This window comes from Cynocephalus volans, chromosome 16 (assembly GCF_027409185.1).
Source record: "Cynocephalus volans isolate mCynVol1 chromosome 16, mCynVol1.pri, whole genome shotgun sequence".
Classification (NCBI taxonomy): Eukaryota; Metazoa; Chordata; class Mammalia; order Dermoptera; family Cynocephalidae; genus Cynocephalus; species Cynocephalus volans.
The window spans coordinates 41,819,994-41,838,496 of record NC_084475.1 but is presented as its reverse complement, the minus strand read 5'-3'; the positions used below and the strand labels follow the sequence as shown (position 1 = coordinate 41,838,496).

The 18,503-nt window shown below is 39.8% G+C and overlaps 1 protein-coding gene across 3 annotated transcripts in view; it reads left to right on the top strand.

Moving 5' to 3' along the window:
- The window catches only part of ENTREP1 (endosomal transmembrane epsin interactor 1), a 60,778-nt gene that overhangs the window by 29,660 nt on the left and 12,615 nt on the right, over window positions 1-18,503 (top strand). For all 3 annotated transcript variants that reach the window (XM_063080351.1, XM_063080352.1, XM_063080354.1), the window contains 4 exons: window positions 8,369-8,479; window positions 14,801-14,929; window positions 16,586-16,693; window positions 16,828-16,961. In XM_063080351.1, the coding sequence (XP_062936421.1) occupies window positions 8,369-8,479; window positions 14,801-14,929; window positions 16,586-16,693; window positions 16,828-16,961 (482 nt within the window). The remainder of the gene's footprint in view (window positions 1-8,368; window positions 8,480-14,800; window positions 14,930-16,585; window positions 16,694-16,827; window positions 16,962-18,503) is intronic.

Genomic DNA, 18,503 nt, shown 5'->3' with positions numbered 1-18,503 from the left:
CGTCAATTCCCTCCTCTGTCCAGCAGTAACCACAGTTCTGATTTTTTTTTTCATTTAGATGAGTCTTACATGTTCTAGAACTTCCATTATATGGAATCATACAGCGTGTGCATTTTTGAGTCTGCTTCTTTCACTCAGTATAATGTTTCTGAGATGTATCCATGGGATATGCTTCAGTGGTTTGTTCCTTTTTGTTGCTGAGTTTTGTTCTGTTTATGAATATGTTATAAATTGTTCATCCATTCTTCTGCTCTTGGGCATTTGGGTTGTTTCCAGTTTTTGGCTCTTATGAACCAGTTGCTATGACAGTTCTTGTCCATGTCTTTTTGTGGACACGTGCACCGGTTGGTCTTGGGTATATATCTAGAAGTAGAATTGCTGGGTCATAGGGTTGTGTATATTTAACTTTATTAGAAACTGCCTGTAGTTTTCCATAGTGGCTGTACCGTTTTCTAATTGCTTCTTCAATGGACTCTTAATCTGTCCTGTTTTTAGGCTCACTCATTTCCAGAGGTATCTGATTTCCCCCATTTCTGAACATCTGGGGATTCTGAAGAGCCAATCTTGCTGAGTTTTGGCTTTCATCATTGCTGTTGTGGAATTCAGTTTTCTCAGAACCACTGAGTCAATTCACACGTGTCCATCGGCTTTCTGCCTTCCAAAATTTTGTTGCTGTTCTGTTCTCTCTGTCCTTCTGGATTTTTGCATTTAAAAATTTAAAAGAAATTTTAAAATTTACTTGGATTTTCAGGAAGTAATAGAGCTAAATGCTTATGCTCAATTCACCATTTTAAATCTATACATTCAAAAACTACTCTGCCTTCCCACAATTACTGGAACTGTTTATTTATTTAAACATGCAGAGTGAGTTTAAGTTGCATCTTGAGCTTGGAGCAGTGGGGAAGTAAGGAGCAAAATAAAAGTCCTTAGGCAGCAGGGAGAGGTCAGCAAATTTAGAGAATGTCATCTTGTGTTATCAAAGACACTCAGCAATACCAAGCTGGGATGGACATAATTATTTAATGATATTATATGACAGGGATTGGGAGTAACTTTTAGCAGGTAAGAATAGGCATACTGAAGGTGATGTTTCTTCTTCAAAGCCTCAGGTTCCCTGAACATTCTTTTGTTGGGTCACATAAGGGAGACCTGGAATGAACTGGGGCACAATTGCCAGAGATGAGAGCCGAGGTGAATTCCAGATACTGAGTTGAAAACATAATACCTTTTGCATAAAGGCATCTGGAGTAAGTATCATAAAGAACTCATGATTCAAGTTAGTAAAAAAAATAAACAAAAAGCATAGAAGGCTTAACTCATGTTGCTGAGCCTTGTGAGAGGACTAGCTCTTTGGATCTTGGGTTTTTCATCTTCCCCTTAAATGGATGGATTTTGCATGTTACCATAAAGACCACAGGGCTCCCACTATCTCTTGTGATCTAAAATACAAGTTCTAGAAAGACATTTCTCTGTCAAGTCTGGGTTTTTTTGTTTCTTGAGAGTGAATCCCAATGATGAATTGGCTTCAGTAGAATTCAGTGACGGTGTTCACTTCACTGGGCAGGTGGTGATTAATGTGAGGTGAGAACAATAGGAACTGGGCTTAAAGAGCAGAAAAAAATCTGGGTTAAATATAAGGAAAAAAATTTGTAGAGAAATTTTATGAGTCAAGGTCCCAGCAGGAAACAGATGGCATAATACAATTATAACTTGACAAGAGGTTAATAAATGGACAATTCACAAAGGTATGTGCAGAGTGTGGGGGACAGGGAAGCTGTTAACCTTCCCTCAGCCTGAAGGGAGGAGAGGGAGTTGTGGCCAGCATCTGGAAGCCAGAGTCAGGTATAGAGGACCCCTGAGAGGACCTGTGGTTTTCCATGGAGGGACACGGCCAGCCTGCGGCTGCACAGAAGGGGCCAGGAGAATAACTACCTCAGTGTCACTTTCCTCCCTCAGTTGATCTTCTGCCAGGGCTCCCCATCGGCTGCACTTCACCAGAGACCTGAGGGCAAAGGAGCTCCTGATATGGTCTGCACAGGCCAGTCTCCCACAGGTGGTACAGGGAAGAAAGAGAATCTGGCAGAGCGAATAGGAGATAACCTGGATGCAAATGTCAATGGTCCCTTGTGGAGTGAGCTGCAGAAATAATTCTTTTTGGAGAAAGTGTTAGAAATAATACACCTGTGCATTATTCATACAGTTTGAGGATCCTTTCCAGCTGCCATAAACTCAAGTGTCACAAGTAAAAGAATGAAATGCTGGTACCAGACCTAGTAAAATTAACTTTGTGAAATTCACTGTAATAATAAGCTGCTCTCCCAAAGAGGAAATGCCCATTATTAATAATAATGAAACTGTGTAGTATTTTGCAATTTTAAAGGACTTTCATATATGTCATTCTGTGTGATTCTCACCATAGGCTTGTGAGGTAGGTAGGAAGGTAGACCCATTTAATGGATGAGAAAAGTGAGTCTCACAGAGGTTGCCTGAGATATTACAGTAAGTGGTAAAGCCTAAATTTGATCCCGGTCTCCTCATTGCAAATTCAGATATTTCTACAAAGAGAAGCTCAAATCACCTGCAATGATTTTTTTTTACAGCAAGAATGATGACAGTATAAGAAATATAAGAAATTCTTCCCCTTCCCAGATATGCTGAGTGGGCTTTGTGACTATAATGCTCTTCATTAGCAGCTGATATTGTACTCTCTTCTGTTTGGGGAATGCCATGGAAATTTGGGTCTTGAAAGCCATACCTTTACAACCATGTGAAAGCTAGTCCATTCTGAAGGTCCCTGTAAGTCCTGAGTTCCTTATAAATCCAATATTTTGTACCCTTGAACTTGATCCAAACTTTGAAAGAGGTGTCTGAATAGCCTCCCATGTCTGATATTTGCCACAATGGCCTATACTAGAGTAATTCAGGTGACCATTTGGATAATAAGTTTGACTAGAGTTTTAGTAATAATAGTAATGAAGCCATGTGCAGGAATAAGTGTGAGGAACAGTACATGCTGATTCTGTGCACAGTCTATGTGAACAGCCCAAGTCCTCATTCTGCAGGTGCAGCGTTCTGGTGATTTGTCTTTCACTTGCCATTGGCAGCCCCTCCAAGATAGGAGGGAAGCTAAGCCTACCAGGCAGTGAATCCCGGGGGCGTCCTCTCATCTTGCCATTTGTCATTCAGACAGTTTAGAAGTAGCCCCGTTCATTGTATGATCTCCAGGATTTTCTTATTTTTAAAAATATAGTAAGTATAATTTATATACAGATGGTCCCAACTTATGATGGTTTGACTTAATGATTTTTTTGACTTTGTGATGATGTCGAATTGATACACAGTCAGTAGAAACTGTACTTCGAGTACCCATAAAACCGTTCTGTTTTTCATTTTCAGGGCAGTGTTCAAAATAGATATTCAACACCTCATTATAAAATAGGCTTTGTGTTAGATGATGTTGACCGAATGTAGGCTAACGTAGGTGTACTGAGCACGTTTAAGGTCGGCTAGGCTAAGCCATAATGTTTGGTAGGTCAGGTGTACTAAGCACATTTTTGACTTAAGATATTTTCAATTTATGATAGGTTTATTGGGATGTAACCCAATAGTAAGTTGGGGAGCATTTGTGCAGTAAAATTCCAGATCATAAGTGTTTAGTTAGCTAAGTTTTGACAAGTGAAATCACCTATATAACCACCCCTCAAAAAGACATAGAACATTTTTATCACTCTGAAAAATTCCCTCAAGTCTCTTCCCAGTCAGTCCTCTGTCCCCACCACGGCAAACAGGCAACCACTCTTCTGATTACTGTCCCCAGAGATTGAACTTTATGTAAGTGAAATAATACAGTATCTGGCTTATTTCGCTCAGTGTAATGTTTTTGAACTTCATGTTGTTTTGTGTTAGTAGTTTGTTCCTTTTGATTGCTGGAAGTATTCCATTGTTTGAATACATCAGTTTGTTTATTCATTCTCCTGTTGCTGACACCAGTACATTTATCACAATTAATGAACTAATATTGATACATTATTATCAACTGAAGTCTATACGCTTCGAATTTTCTTAGTCTTTACCTGATGTCTTTTTTCTGCTCAGGATACCACATTACATTTAGTCATCACGTCTCCTTGAGCTCCTCTTGGCTATGACGGTTTCCAAGACTTTTCTTGTTTTTTATGACCTTGACAGTTTTGATGTACCTCAGCTGGGATTGTTTAATGTTTTTTTCATGTTTAGACTGAGGTTACCTTGGGGTTGAGGGAAGCAGACCATAGAGGTAAAGCACCATTTTCATCATGTCGTGTCAAGGGCACATGCTATCGACAGGACTTTAAGTGATGTTTACCTTGGTCACCTGGTTGATGCAATGTTTGTTAGGTTTCTCCGCTGGGAAGTTACTCCCTTTCCCCTTTCTATATCGTGTTCTTTGGAAGGAATCACCTTGTGCAGCCCGCACTTAAGGAGTAGGGAGTTGAAGGTGGAGAATCTCCACAAATTATTTGGAATTCTTCTGCATGAGAGATTTATATTTAATTTTTAAGAAACGGACAAGGGCCGACCGTGTGGCTCATTGAGGAGAGGGCGGCGCTGGGAGCCCTGAGGCCGCGGGTTTGGATCCTACATAGGAATGGCCGGTGCGCTCACTGGCTGAGCGCGGTGTGGGCAGCACCACGCCAAGGGTTGCGATCCCCTTACCGGTCACAAAAAAGAAAAAAAAAAAAAAAAAAAGAACCGAACAAGCAATATTCTACAGAGGTTGCACCATTTAATACTTGCACAAGCAATGTTGGAGAGTCCAAGGGCTTCTTATCCTTACCAACACTTGGTGCCGTCCATCTTTTAAATTTTAACCATTCTTGTTGGTATGAAGTGGTATCTCATTGTGATTCTTTTTTTTTTTATAACTTTATTTTGTCAATATACAATGTGGTTGATTATTGTGGCCCATTACCGAAGCCTCCCTCCCTCCTCCTTCTCCCCCCTCCCTCCCAACAACCTCATATCTGTTCGCTTGTCATATCAACTTCAAGGAATTGTAATTGTGTCTTCTTCCCTCCCCCCTCCCCGGTTTTTTTGTGTATTTATTTATTTTTGGCTCCCACCAATAAGTGAGAACATGTGATATTTCTCTTTCTGAGCCTGACTTGTTTCACTTAATATAATTCTCTCTAGGTCCATCCATGTTGTTGCAAATGGCAGTATTTCATTCGTTTTTATAGCTGAGTAGTATTCCATTGTGTAGATGTACCACAGTTTCTGTATCCACTCATCTGATGATGGACATTTGGGCTGGTTCCAACTCTTAGCTATTGTAGAGTGCTGCAATGAACACTGGGGAACAGATATACCTTCGACTTGATGATTTCCATTCCTCTGGGTATATTCCCAGCATGGGATAGCTGGGTCATATGGTAGATCTATCTGCAATTGTTTGGGGAACCTCCATACCATTTTCCATAGAGGCTGCACCATTTTGCAGTCCCACCAACAACGTATGAGAGTTCCTTTTTCTCTGCAACCTCGCCAGCATTTATCATTCACACTCTTTTGGATATTAGTCACCCTAATTGGGTGAGATGGTATCTCAGTGTGGTTTTGATTTGCATTTCCCGAATGCTGAGTGATGTTGAGCCTTTTTTCATATGTCTGTTGGCCATTCATATATCTTCCTTTGAGAAATGCCTATTTAGCTCTTTTGCCCATTTTTTTAATTGGGTTGCTTGTTTTTTTCTTGTAAAGTTGTTTGAGTTTCTTGTATATTCTGGATATTAATCCTTTGTCAGATGTATATTTTGCAAATATTTTCTCCCACTCTGTTGGTTGTCTTTTAACTCTGTTAATTGTTTCATTTGCTGTGCAGAAGCTTTTTGGTTTGATATAATCCCATTTGTTTATTTTTCCTTTGGTTGCCCATGCTTTGGGGGTCATATTCATGAAGTCTGTGTCCAGTCCTGCTTCCTGAAGTGTTTCTCTTATGTTTTCCTTAAGAAGTTTTGTTGTTTCAGGGTGTATATTTAATTCTTTAATCCATTTTGAGTTGACTTTAGTGTATGGTGAAAGGTATGGGTCTAGTTTCATTCTCCTGCATATTGATATCCAGTTCTCCCAGCACCATTTGCTGAAGAGGCAATCTCTTCCCCAGTGTATAGGCTTGGTGCCTTTGTCAAAGATCAGATGGCTGTAGGTGTGTGGGTTGATTTCTGGATTCTCTATTCTATTCCATTGATCAGTGTGTCTGTTTTTATGCCAGTACCATGCTGTTTTGGTTATTATAGCTTTGTAGTATAGCTTAAAGTCAGGTAGTGTTATGCCTCCAGCTTTATTTTTTTTTGCTCAGCATTGCTTTGGCTTTTTTGGTCTTTTGTTATTCCATATAAACATCTGGATAGTTTTTTCCATTTCTGAGAAAAATGTCATTGGAATTTTGATGGGGTTTTCATTGAATTTGTATATCACTTTGGGTGGTATGGACATTTTCACACTCATTGTGATTTTTAATTTGTGTTCATGGTGACTAAAATATTGAGCCCCTTTTCATGTACTTATTGGCCATTCTTTTATCTTTTTTGATGAGATGTCTGCTCAAGCTTTTGCCCAAATTTTTAATAGGTTGTTTATCTTTTTATTATTGAGTTGAGAAGTTATTTATATATTCTGGATACAGGTTTTTTCTTCAATGCATGAAAAAATTTTTTTCACCTGTGTCTTGCCTATTGTTTTTCTTAACTGTGTCCTTCGATGAGCTAGATTTAGATTTCAGGAAGAGATCTGGGTTCCAGTGTTGGGAGTAATGGACCCTCACCCTTTTACATTTGTGATGTTAATTTTTAGTTATGAAGATTGGTGGTATGCTGGTGGGCATATGGATCATAACCAAGCTTTCTTTTCAAGGCATTTCATATTGCATTAAAAGAAAAATTCCAAAGGAAGTTCAGAACTTATCCATAAAAACAATTATTTTGCTGTTGGGTGTGAAGATTCCAGAAAAATTAGGTCTCCTTGAATAGCAATTGCCAGAGTGTACAAGAAACCCATGTGGGAAGATCATTGCCAATTGTCTTTTGCCAATTATGCATTCTCCTTTTCCAAAAAGCTTTGGATAATCACGAATGACACAGTATAAGCGGGGACAAATGCTACATGCTGCTCAAGTCAAGTCCTATAGACACTTGAGGAATTCAGTCATGGAAACAGTAACAAAAGCAGCCACTGCCAGCATTTTCCCAAAGATGTGATGACAGGTTGCATACAGATTAGCAAGAGAAGGAGAGAAGCCAGATTCTTCTTGCAGAGGAAGAAGGAATTCCCTTTAAGACAAGTGGTATCTTGTGGTGTTAAATACTGACTCATAAAATGGGTCTGGGAAGGTGCTTTCAAGCTTGACTTGGAATGACAACAATAGTTAAAGAACAAGTTTTCTTTATCAGCATTCATATGTGAACTTGTTTACCAACTAACTCTGACATATCAACTACCTGAAGTGATGGTTCTCACACTGATAATCAATGGCTCCAATCTTTTATATTTGTTTTTGTATTTGTGATGAGGTTTGATTTTCACATTATGTAACCATAGCTCTCAAGTTGAAAAGACTACATATCTCTCATTTGCACTAAATAAATACTGGCCTCTTGGTTGACTTTTGTCAATTTTTCATTATTTGGAGTAATGTTTAACTTTGGAGAAAAGTACATGTAAGATCTTTGTACACTTATTCTTTAGTACCTAACTGTTCTGAACTGAAAAAAGACCCATCTTTATTTTCATTCCTATCTGTGATTTCTGGATAGTAGTGGCTCTGAGCTCTGTGATTTCTCTGGTTCCACAAATTCTCTGTATTCCGGAGTTCTCCATTTGTCTACTTACCAATGATCCCACAAAATTCAGAAAAATAAGGATGGTTCAAGGAGAAATCAGCCAGGGTTCAGTGTAATGGATGGGTAAAAATAAGTGAGTAAGAACTATTTGCAAAGAGGAAAAGTAAATAGGGACTTGAAGTTATCGAGAAGACTTGAGAGTCAGTGGCATTCCTCAGCGCAATTTAAAAATTCTAAAATGTGAAAAAAGTTTGTACATTAAAACATGGTTCTGACTTTTTTTTTTTTAATCCTCTTGGAAGAGAATGAGTTTTTTATTCAGACAAAACTCGGAATTTATTTATTTGTCTACTATTGAAATATAATTGATTATACACAGATGGGGGTGCAGAGTTGACTATCAGTATTTGTGCACAATATGTGATGATCAAATCAGGATAATTAGCATATTCATTATTACAAAGTTATCATTCCTGGTGTCCATTAATCAGTTTCTCTCTCTGAATTTAGTTGTCGTCTTTTTCTAACTGCCCATTCTCTTTCCATTTCAGGTAAACCTTTTTGTGCTGCTCTCTGTGGTTTGTGTCCTCCTGAATCTAGCTGGATTTATCCTAGGCTGCCAAGGGGCCCAGTTTGTGTCCAGTGTACCCAGGTGTGATCTGGTAAGCAGTCCTGAAACATCCATGTGCATCTAGGCAGACCCTGCCCGTCTGGCGTTCCTGGTGTGACATGATATTCAGTACCACGCAGCTATCTGAAGTGAGACGTGAAGTTGGTAAAAGGAAGTGGGACAGTAAAACAAAGAACTGCCTGCTAGTTATTTCACTCAGGTTGTCTATTATTTTTCTAAAGCAGGGACCAGCCAGCATAACCCCAGAATCACAATAATATAAAGCATCATTAGTCTGTGAATGAATAGATCAGGTGTCCACAATCAATCTGTCTGCCCTCATCTAAAGGGGAAAAATATCTACTGTTAGAATCCAGCTTAACAACCTTTTATCTGAAAACTTTAGAGGCCAAGTGTGTGTCAACACTTAGAGTTTTTCCAATTTTGGAAGATAAATATGGTGCACATACCATTTATCATGTAGCATGCCAGTGGATCTGGGACAGGATTTCTGAATTGTGGGTAAGAGATTGTAGACCTGTACCATCTCTGCACTTAAAAAAAATCTTTTTAATTGTGGTAAAATACACTTAACATAAAATTTACCATTTTAATCGCTTTAAGTGTACAGTTCAGTAGTGTTAGGTATATTTACATTGTCGTGTAACCAATCTCTAGAACTCTTTTCATCCTGCAAAACTGAAATTCTATATATATTAAGTAACAACTCCCCATCCTTCCCTCCACCCAAACCCTGGCAGCCACCACTCTACTTTGTATGAGTTTGACTACTCTGGGTATCTCATATAAGTGGAATCATACAATATTTGTCTTTTTGTGTCTGGCTTATTTTACTTATTATAATGCCCTCAAGGTTCATCCATGTTGTAGCATGTGTCAGAATTCTCTTCATTTTTAAGACTGAATAGTGTTCCATTGTATGTATGTGGCACATTTTGTTTATCCATTCATCTGTTGATGGAGATTTAGGTTGGTTCTACCTCTTGGCTATTGTGAATAATGTTGCAGTGAACTGGAGTGTGCAAAAACCTCTTTGAGATCCTGGTTTCAGTTCTTTTGGATACATACCCAGAAGTGGGATGTCTCGATCATATGGAAATTTTATTTTTAATTTTTTTGAGGGAGCTCCACACTGTTTTTCATAGTGGCCATATCATTTTATATTCCTGCCAGCAGTGCATGAGGGTTCCAGTTTCTCCATATTTTCACCAACACTTGTTATTTTGTTTTTTGATAGTGGCCATGCTAATGGGTATAAGATTATTTCTCATTGTGGTCTTTATTTCCATTTCCCTGATTATTAGCGATGTTGTATGTCCTTTCATATGCTTGTTGGCCATTTGTAGGTCTTCTTTGGAGGAATGTCTATTCAAGTCCTTTGCCCATTTTTAAATCAGTTTTTTTGTTGTTGTTGAGATGTAGGTTCTTTACATATTCTGCATATTAACCTCTTATCAGATATATGGTTTACATTAAGTACATTTTTAATTAAAATTTTTTTTCTTTGGCTAGAGTGCAGTCTTGTAACACAAAGGTCAAGGGTTTGGTTCCCCGCATAGGCCAGTCACCAGAAAACAAACAAACAAACAAAACCGAAAAAAGAATTTTTTTTTTCTACTGCAAAAGCAACTGTGATTATTTCTGATGATATAATTATAAAAATTTGGATGAACAATGAAAGTATGGGATGGAACTTAAAAATCATTCAAATTCCCACTGTTCTTGGATAGCACAATTAACCATTTGGCCATGTTTATATCTCTCTTTATGCACAAAAACACACATAATTGGATCATATTATAATCAACAAGATCGTACCATAATTTCTGATTTTCATTAGGGAGGCTATTGACGAATGAAGTCTTTTTGGGGAAGGGGATGCTTTTCTGTCTTCTTTTCCTCTCTGCCCACATCAGTCATTCCAACTCCATGGCAACAAGCTGGGGAATTTTCTTTCATAATGTTTTCATGCTCGTATAATCTCACATAAGTATGTATGGAGTAGGGTTATTCATGATTTATTTTTCAAGAATGGAATATATCATATATCCTTCCCTGCATCTTGTTTTTCTCATCCAAAGATGTATTAGTTACAAGTCCAACACCTTTTTTTTCTTTGGACAAGTTAACTCTCTCTTTTGTTGTGGTCTGTTGTGGCTTGGGTTTTGTCCAGTAGAAACACCTCTGCCATGAATACCATTCTGCATATCCCGTGGGGGCTTTTAGTCCTAAGTGGAGTTGATTCCAGGACAAGACATAGTCCTTAGCAGTCTATCTTCTGTTGGTCTCATTTATGATTATAAATTCAACTATTTTATGATTCTATCTATTTTTTTAAACATGGTAAAATTTATAGTGAAAGGCACAGATCTTATGTGTATAGTTCATTGAGTTTTGATAAGTGTGTACTCTCACCTTGACAAATGTATACACTCATGTTATACCCCAAACAAGATCTAGAACATTCCCATCACCTAGAAAGGTCTTCAGTGTCCTTTTTCAGGCAGTCTCTACTCTTTATACGCAACCACTGTTCCTATTTCTTTCACTATAGATAAGTTGTGTCTGTTTTTGAGCTTCGTATAGATGGAGTCATATGGTATGTACCCTTTTGGGTCTGACTTATTTTGCTCAGCATAATGCTTTTGAGATTAATCCAGGTTTTTATGTTGTATCAGTTGTTTGCTCCTCTTTCTTTTCTTTCTCTTTTTCTTTTTTGACATAGTATTTCGTTGTATAAAAATATCACAATATCACAATTTGTTTTATCCATTCTTCTGTTAATGGACATTTGGATTGTTTTCAATTTTGGGGTGTTATGAACAAAGCTGCGGTGAACATTATTGTGTAGATTTTTGTTTTCATTTCTCCTGAGTAAATACCTAGCACGGAGTTGCTGGATCGTATGGTGCTAAATGGTATTTCCCAAGTGGTTAGGGAAATAAGTTTCTGTTTGGTTTTTTTTGGCAGCTGGATCATACGGGGATGAAACCCTGGACCTTAGTGTTATTAGAACCGCACTCTAACCAACTGAGCTAACTGACCAGCCCCAAATAAGTATTTTTAATTTAAAATAGCCAGTTCCTTTATTAAAGGGCTCAAACTCATATTTCTACCAGTGATTCTTCCCATCTCCACCAGCAAAAAGGGTTTCTCTCTCTTTAATTTTTTGCCAGTCTCATGGGGCTAAAGTGAGAGCTCTTTGTTGCTTTAATTTGCAGTACCCTGCTTGCTAAAGACGGCATTGTCATTTTTTAAAAGCTCTCCAGAAAATTCTAATGTGTAGCTAGGGTTGAGAACCACAATGTTGGAGGGTGGCAGGAGGAAAGTGAGGGTCTGACAGCTTCAGGTAATGGTATCAAGGCTGAAGGGTGGATGTTTATCATTTAGGATTGGGGAGACTTCTACAGCTTTGTTTGTAGATAGGTAAAGAGGCTGAAGGGAAGTCAGAATCAGTTTTTAGAAATATTGGGCAGAGATGGGACTAAAAGTGGAGGTGAAGGTATTAGATTTGGCAGACACCTGAACAGGAGGAACTAGGAACACGAATGCATGGTGGCCTGGAATCAGTTTGCACAGGGGCTCAATGCTTCCTTGTATCATGTGGGCACAGTAATTGATATTCATGATCATTTGTGCAGTGATAAACTTTGAAAGAGGCTGTTTAAAGGGATTAACTTTCACTCATCTGGAAAACGTTGCCATCCAGACTGGCTCACCCCAGAGGTTCAGATAGCTGAGGTTTCTTGTATACCTGGATGTCTGGTGTTCTGCGAATAATCCAGCCCTGCAGGCTGGTTTCTCACGTAACTGGATGCCAAGTATCAAGGATAGACTTGTGTGGGAAGGGAATGATTTGTAAGATGACACCTAGTATTACCTAAAGGGGGTAGAGTCTTCAGGTAGGATCTTGAGGCTTGCACCAAGTGCAAGAAGTAAAGATCTTGTTGGAGAAAGTGAGTTTGGCTCCTGTTGGGGAGGAGAGGGACTCATGTCCATGAGCAGAATGGAGGCTGATACGCCATCTCCATGAGCTGCTTTTATTTGTTACTACTACAGAGTGTTGTTAGTATTAAAACAGGAGGTTCTCAGCTGGAGACTTCAAAGCAGGAAGCGCTTTGGGAGTAATATTCAATTGCTGAATTTAGCCCACTGGAAGGGCTGTTATTAATTATGGAAGAGGGGCAGAGAGAAAGCCAGTGGTCCCTGAGGAGAGAAGTTGCCACCTGCCTAGAGAAAGCCTGTCTGAATGGCCACAGTAGTTTTCCTTTAGAAGGCCAGAGTCTAGTGGAGATACTAGCAGCTGCGTGTATCTCCAAAAATGTGTGCCAATGGAAGAAAGATTCTGATAGAAACAGCCTTGTGCCTTTGTGTGGGGTTATGGATCGAGGTGCAGGGACATTGCTGAGTTAACAGTTTTCATAGACAAACTAGGAAAGGCTAGAAACCAAGTGGAGATGAATTGACAGAGATTATGGAGCCCATCAAGGTAACTCTAATTGTAATTGCTTGTACCAGAGGCAGAATTTATATCAAAATCTGATACAATAATTCATCCCTTTCAATGTGGTTTCAGTGTGGACAAAGGATAAAAAATGTTGTAGAATCCATGGAGTTCTAGAAGAGGCAAAGCCAATGTATGTGGGGGAAAAAATCAGAACAGCAGTTGCCTCTAGAAGGGTGGGGACAGCGATTGATAGAGAAAGGGGCATGAGGGGATTTTCTGGGGGGATGGTAATATTCCGTATGTTGATAAGGGTTTGGGTTACACTAATATATATGTATTGCTCAGAATTCCTCAAATGATCCAGTTAAGCTTTGCGTATGTAAATTTTTTTGTGTATCTATGTAAATCTCACCTCAAAAAAAAGAGAGAAACTAACCAAACAAAAAAATGTTACATCATAATCCGGTAGTGGAATTTTTTTCCTTAGTTTTCTAGTCAACTTGTATTATAAGGAACCAAGTTTTCTTCAAAATTAGAAAAATACCACGAAATGTACTACTATAAACTAGAGGTTTATAATCTAATCTTAAATTTTAATTCACTATAAAAAAAGGCTTTTTTTTTCTGCTTAGCAACTAAAACATTGTGGCTGTTCAGTCATTCTTAAAGATTACTGAAGAATTTTGCAGCTAGCAAAGTCAAAGCTGCCTAATTCATTTAACAATTAACGAAAGAGGTGTCGCCTTTCCTTTTAGGCAAAATAGAGTAGCCAACTTGGAAAAAGTGAGTTTGGGGCCAAGCCCGTGGCGCACTCGGGAGAGTGCAGCGCTGGGAGCGCAGCGACGCTCGTTCAGATCCTATATAGGAATGGCCGGTGCACTCACTGGCTGAGTGCCGGTCACGAAAAAGTAAAAAAAAAAAAAAAGTGAGTTTGGATCCTGTTGGAGAGGAGAGGAACTCATGTCATGAGCAGAATGGAGGCGATAGACCATCAAGCAGCACAGCAAGCAAAAAAAGAACCTCTGTCCTCAAATCATGGGTCTTATTAGCTATAATAAGGTGTTATACATTTTCACAACTTGACTCGGAATATTTGGAAAAGCGACCAAATGTTTGCAAAACATCTCACTAAAAATTTACAAGTTTACTCATTGTAAATTTATCACTTCAAATACAACTACAAGAATCTATGACTACATCGAAGATGTGAACTAAGAGTCTCTTAAGCCAACATGGTCTAGGGCCATGTGCTTCTTACAAACATGTGGTAGATTGACTTCCCTGCCTTTGTGAAGTTAGATGGGACCATGTGATTTGCTTTGACAATGAAATTGTGAGCTAAAGTGATGAGTGTCATTTGCAAGAGCAAGCTTTAAGCTAGGGTTGCCTTATTTAACAAGTAAAATGACAGGACACCTAGTTAAATTTGAATCTCAGATAAACAGCTAATAATTTTTTTAATATGCCTTGTGCAATGTTTGGGGCATACTTATGCTAAAAACATTATCTGTTGTTTATCTGAATCCAAATTTAATTTGGCATCCTGTATTTTATCTGGCACCCTACATTAAGTGCCAATGTGCAGTTTATCATGAGCTCTCCGTCACTGGCATGGTGGTCATACCATGCTATTGAGATGGTGGATATTCCATCAATCTGGATCCCTAAGGGACTGTGATAAGCAGAGTCCCCTGCTCACATGAAATGGACGTGTAGCATACATAACCAAATTTCATTGTTAAGCCACTGAAATTTGGTTTTGGTTGTTACCACAGCATACCCTAGCTATCCAGACACAGGCATGGAACCCTGCTATATCTCATTCTGTAGGACTGGTGCTCTGTGGTGTAGCCAGGGTATTTTTTCTGAATAATTTAATTATTGTTCTGCCTTTTCCTCCTTAAGGTGGACTTAGGTGAAGGCAAGATTTGCTTCTGTTGTGAAGAATTTCAACCAGCCAAATGCACAGATAAAGAAAATGCCTTGAAACTCTTTCCGGTTCAGCCGTGTAGTGCTGTTCACCTTCTACTCAAGGTACTTCAAATAGATGCCAACCCCCACCAATAAATACACCATAGAGCCCCCTGAAAGGCAAAGTTACTTGAAATATTCCTATTCTGTTACCCTCCTCAAACAATTAAGCTGCTGAAAGCAGATATGAGTGACCCCTCATTAGTGACCCAGAGACAGAATTGAGTGCAGAAAGCAGCACAGATTATGGTGTGTATTAATTGTGGATGGACAGCTTTCTTTGTGTTCAAGAACTGTAAGAGAGTAAAAAATGGAAAGGAGCCTAACTACACACACACACACACACACACACACACACGTCTATACATACATGCGTACACACACATACATGATGTAGCTTTTAGCAAAACCTTTCAACTGCATGCTCATTTGTTACTGTTCTGACGCTCATGGGTCAGCTTAAGTGAGTCATGCGGGCTGCCCTTCTGTGACATATGGACTAAGGAGAGCTATTGGCCAGAAAATACAAGAGAAATTCAAGCACTTTATCTCTTGTTTAATAGGCCATTACTATCATGAGCCAAAGAGATTTAAAAACAAATAAGTGAGGGCCGACCCTGTGGCGCACTCAGGAGAGTGCGGCGCTGGGAGTACAGTAGCGCTCCTGCCGCGGGTTCGGATCCTATATAGGGTTGGCCGGTGCACTCACTGACTGAGCGCGGTGCTGGCCGGTCACAAAATAGACCAAAAAAATAAATTAAATTAAATAAAAATAAAAACAAATAAGTGATCCCAGTTGAAGATAAATACCAAATTAGCCTTTATGACTAGGTAATTGGATAAAATTTGTGTCTTGGCTTAAGGAACATCAGCCCAGTCAGTGACAAGCTCAGTTGATGAATCCTGAGATATTAGCTTTCCGATAGTCCCCCACTGATGGCTTTCCCCAGATCTTTGTTTTGGGTTCATTTTTTATGGGAAAGCAGGGATCTCCAAGCAAAGAGGGAGAGCTGGCCAAAACTGTCAGCTCTGGGGTATGTATGATGTACAAATGGCCTGCTTTCTTTGGCTTCTGCAATTTTGGTAGCTGAGTCATCCCAAACTTTTGGAGCCAGGACTTTGCTTGGGGAAAGCCCCGCTAAGGAAGCCAGCACTGTAGCAACAGAAACTTTCGGAATTGCCTTTGCTGCTATTTTGAGATGTGTGTTTAGAGGAGAGAAGTCCTATGTACACTCTGGCGGGTCTGGCCCCTGCGGCGTCCTAGTCGGGTGCTTGGGGCAGCACTGCCAATTGCTCCCAAAATAGAATCAGTGGCCACAAATGAAGCAACGTGCTGTCCTGGTGGGAGGCTGGGAATTGCTATCCCTGCGGACACCGACTTCAGAAGAGAAGCTCATTGCTCTCCTGGAAGGAACGTTTCCAGACAGTGTTCTGATGCTTGCAAAAAGAAGTACTGTAATACCAGGTCTTTCTGGAACAGGGAGCTGAAGATAAGTTTTTAAAATTAGGAAGTGCACACTATTGCATACAGGTCATAATAACAGCCAGCATTTATTTCAGCACATTCCAGGAGCCAAACACCGTCTAAATCCTTTACATGCATTTTCTTATGAAAATTGTCTTATTGGGACAGTATTATTATTATTTTTAAATTTCTGACATTACATTCTGGTCCTCTGCAATGAAGAACTCAGTGGTGGTGGTGTTTCCTTGTTCCAGAAAGTTCTCTTTGCCCTGTGTGCCTTGAATGCCCTTACCACTACCGTCTGCTTGGTGGCCGCCGCCCTCCGCTATCTGCAGATATTCGCGACCAGGAGATCATGCATTGTAAGTCCTTGCGAGGTGGCGCTGTGACCGTGCTTGGGGTGAGCCAGCCCACGGGCCCTTTTGTGTAATTTGCTGCTTTTCTGCTTGGGCCTTTGTCGTGAAGGCTGTTGCTAACCAGGGTGCTGTTTCATCAGGATGAATCCCAGATTTCTGCAGAGGAAGTGGAAGATCACGGGCGTATCCCAGACCCAGATGACTTTGTACCACCCGCGCCGCCTCCCTCCTATTTTGCCACCTTTTACTCGTGCACGCCCCGGATGAACCGCAGGTACCGAGCCGAAGCCCCTTGGCAGCTCTTGCTGGGGTTTTGAAGACTGAAGGGTCTCCAGAACTCACACCATGAGGTCCCATTTTTTCTCCAAATCTAGACAGGTTGTATTGTTTTTCAGGGTTTTCTATTCTGTCTCTGTCTCTCTTTCTCTTTGTCTGATAAACCAGATAAATCCAAAGAAAAGTCAAACCTTGACCTAAAGGTATACTTTTTCAATTTCAATTAGCTTCTTAGGGAAAACTCACACCAGAGAGATAACGGCTGTAATATGACATGATTGAAAGTCATTGTTGCCCTGGAAATGCTCCCTGTTAGGCCGAATTGATGTTTCATTATATCACCATTGGCAGGTCCCAACGATCATGAAATTCTTCCCAGCCATTCATTAAAAAAAGGTTAATTATTAATTGCATCTCCCTGGTCTAGAAAAAAATAGACACCCTGCTTATTTTCCTTTTCAAATTCTAGCTCAGAATTTTTACTGTTTTTTAAATCTCAGGAATTATCATTTGTAGAATGAAATGCCACATGCGTTCATCTGGTTGTTAACGACTTCTAGAATTTAACCTCTCTAAAGAATGACTTCATTTATTCATTCAACAAACATATAATCAATCCTGTGCTGCTTACTAATCACCATGCTGGGTTATTGAAATTCAAAATGAGTTAGATCTGCTTTCTCCTATCCAATCAAGTAGGTCATTAAAACGAGTGTTGGAAGGATCAAAATAGTACCCAAAAGAGATATTTTGGGTGCACAAAGGTCTCCCTAACCCAGAATGGTGAGGTAATTCAGCCAGTCAGGGATGGCTTCCTGGAAGAAGTGACCTTAAGCTGAGTTTAAAGGATAAGCAAACCTATTTCAAACTTCCAGAAGAAAATCTCTGAATTCCATAGAATGACTAGAGTAGTTAGCTTGATATTCAGAGGGCCAGAAATTTCTATTTTGAATCCCTGCAGTTCATGTAGAGAGTTGTCAAACAACTTTGGTGCCAAGCTTGGGGTTTTTGGACAACCATTTTCTAATGTTCAGGGCAGCCATATGTGACTTTGAAATAGGTCACCAGTGGTAGCTACCACCCAGATGCTGTTAATGTCCTTCTCAGACACCAGAAGATGGGTTATCTCCCTGACTTGTCCTTCAGAGGCATACTCGAACCGCCCCTACATGCCCTGCCCTGCCCACCTGCCTAGGCAGAGGCAGAGATGACCACAAAACCGGAGAGGGTGTCAGCTGGGAGGACGGATTGCCTGCGGTAGGCCTGTGGGACAGCTCAGCCTTTCTGTTGTTCAGGGAGTAGCTTACTGGAATTTCAGAGCTTCAGGGGCCAGGATGACTTCCCTAGTCTTTCAGGAAATGAGCCAAGAATTACAGAGACTGGAGAGATAAAACAACAAAACACTTACTCTTTGTGTAAATATAGGACATATTTGCTAAAATCTTCACCCAGTCTCAGGCTGTTTGTAGAGGGTACATCAGAGGATGGTAAAAATGACTATTATTTCACAGTTGGGAGGAGAAATGCCTTCTTCAGTAAG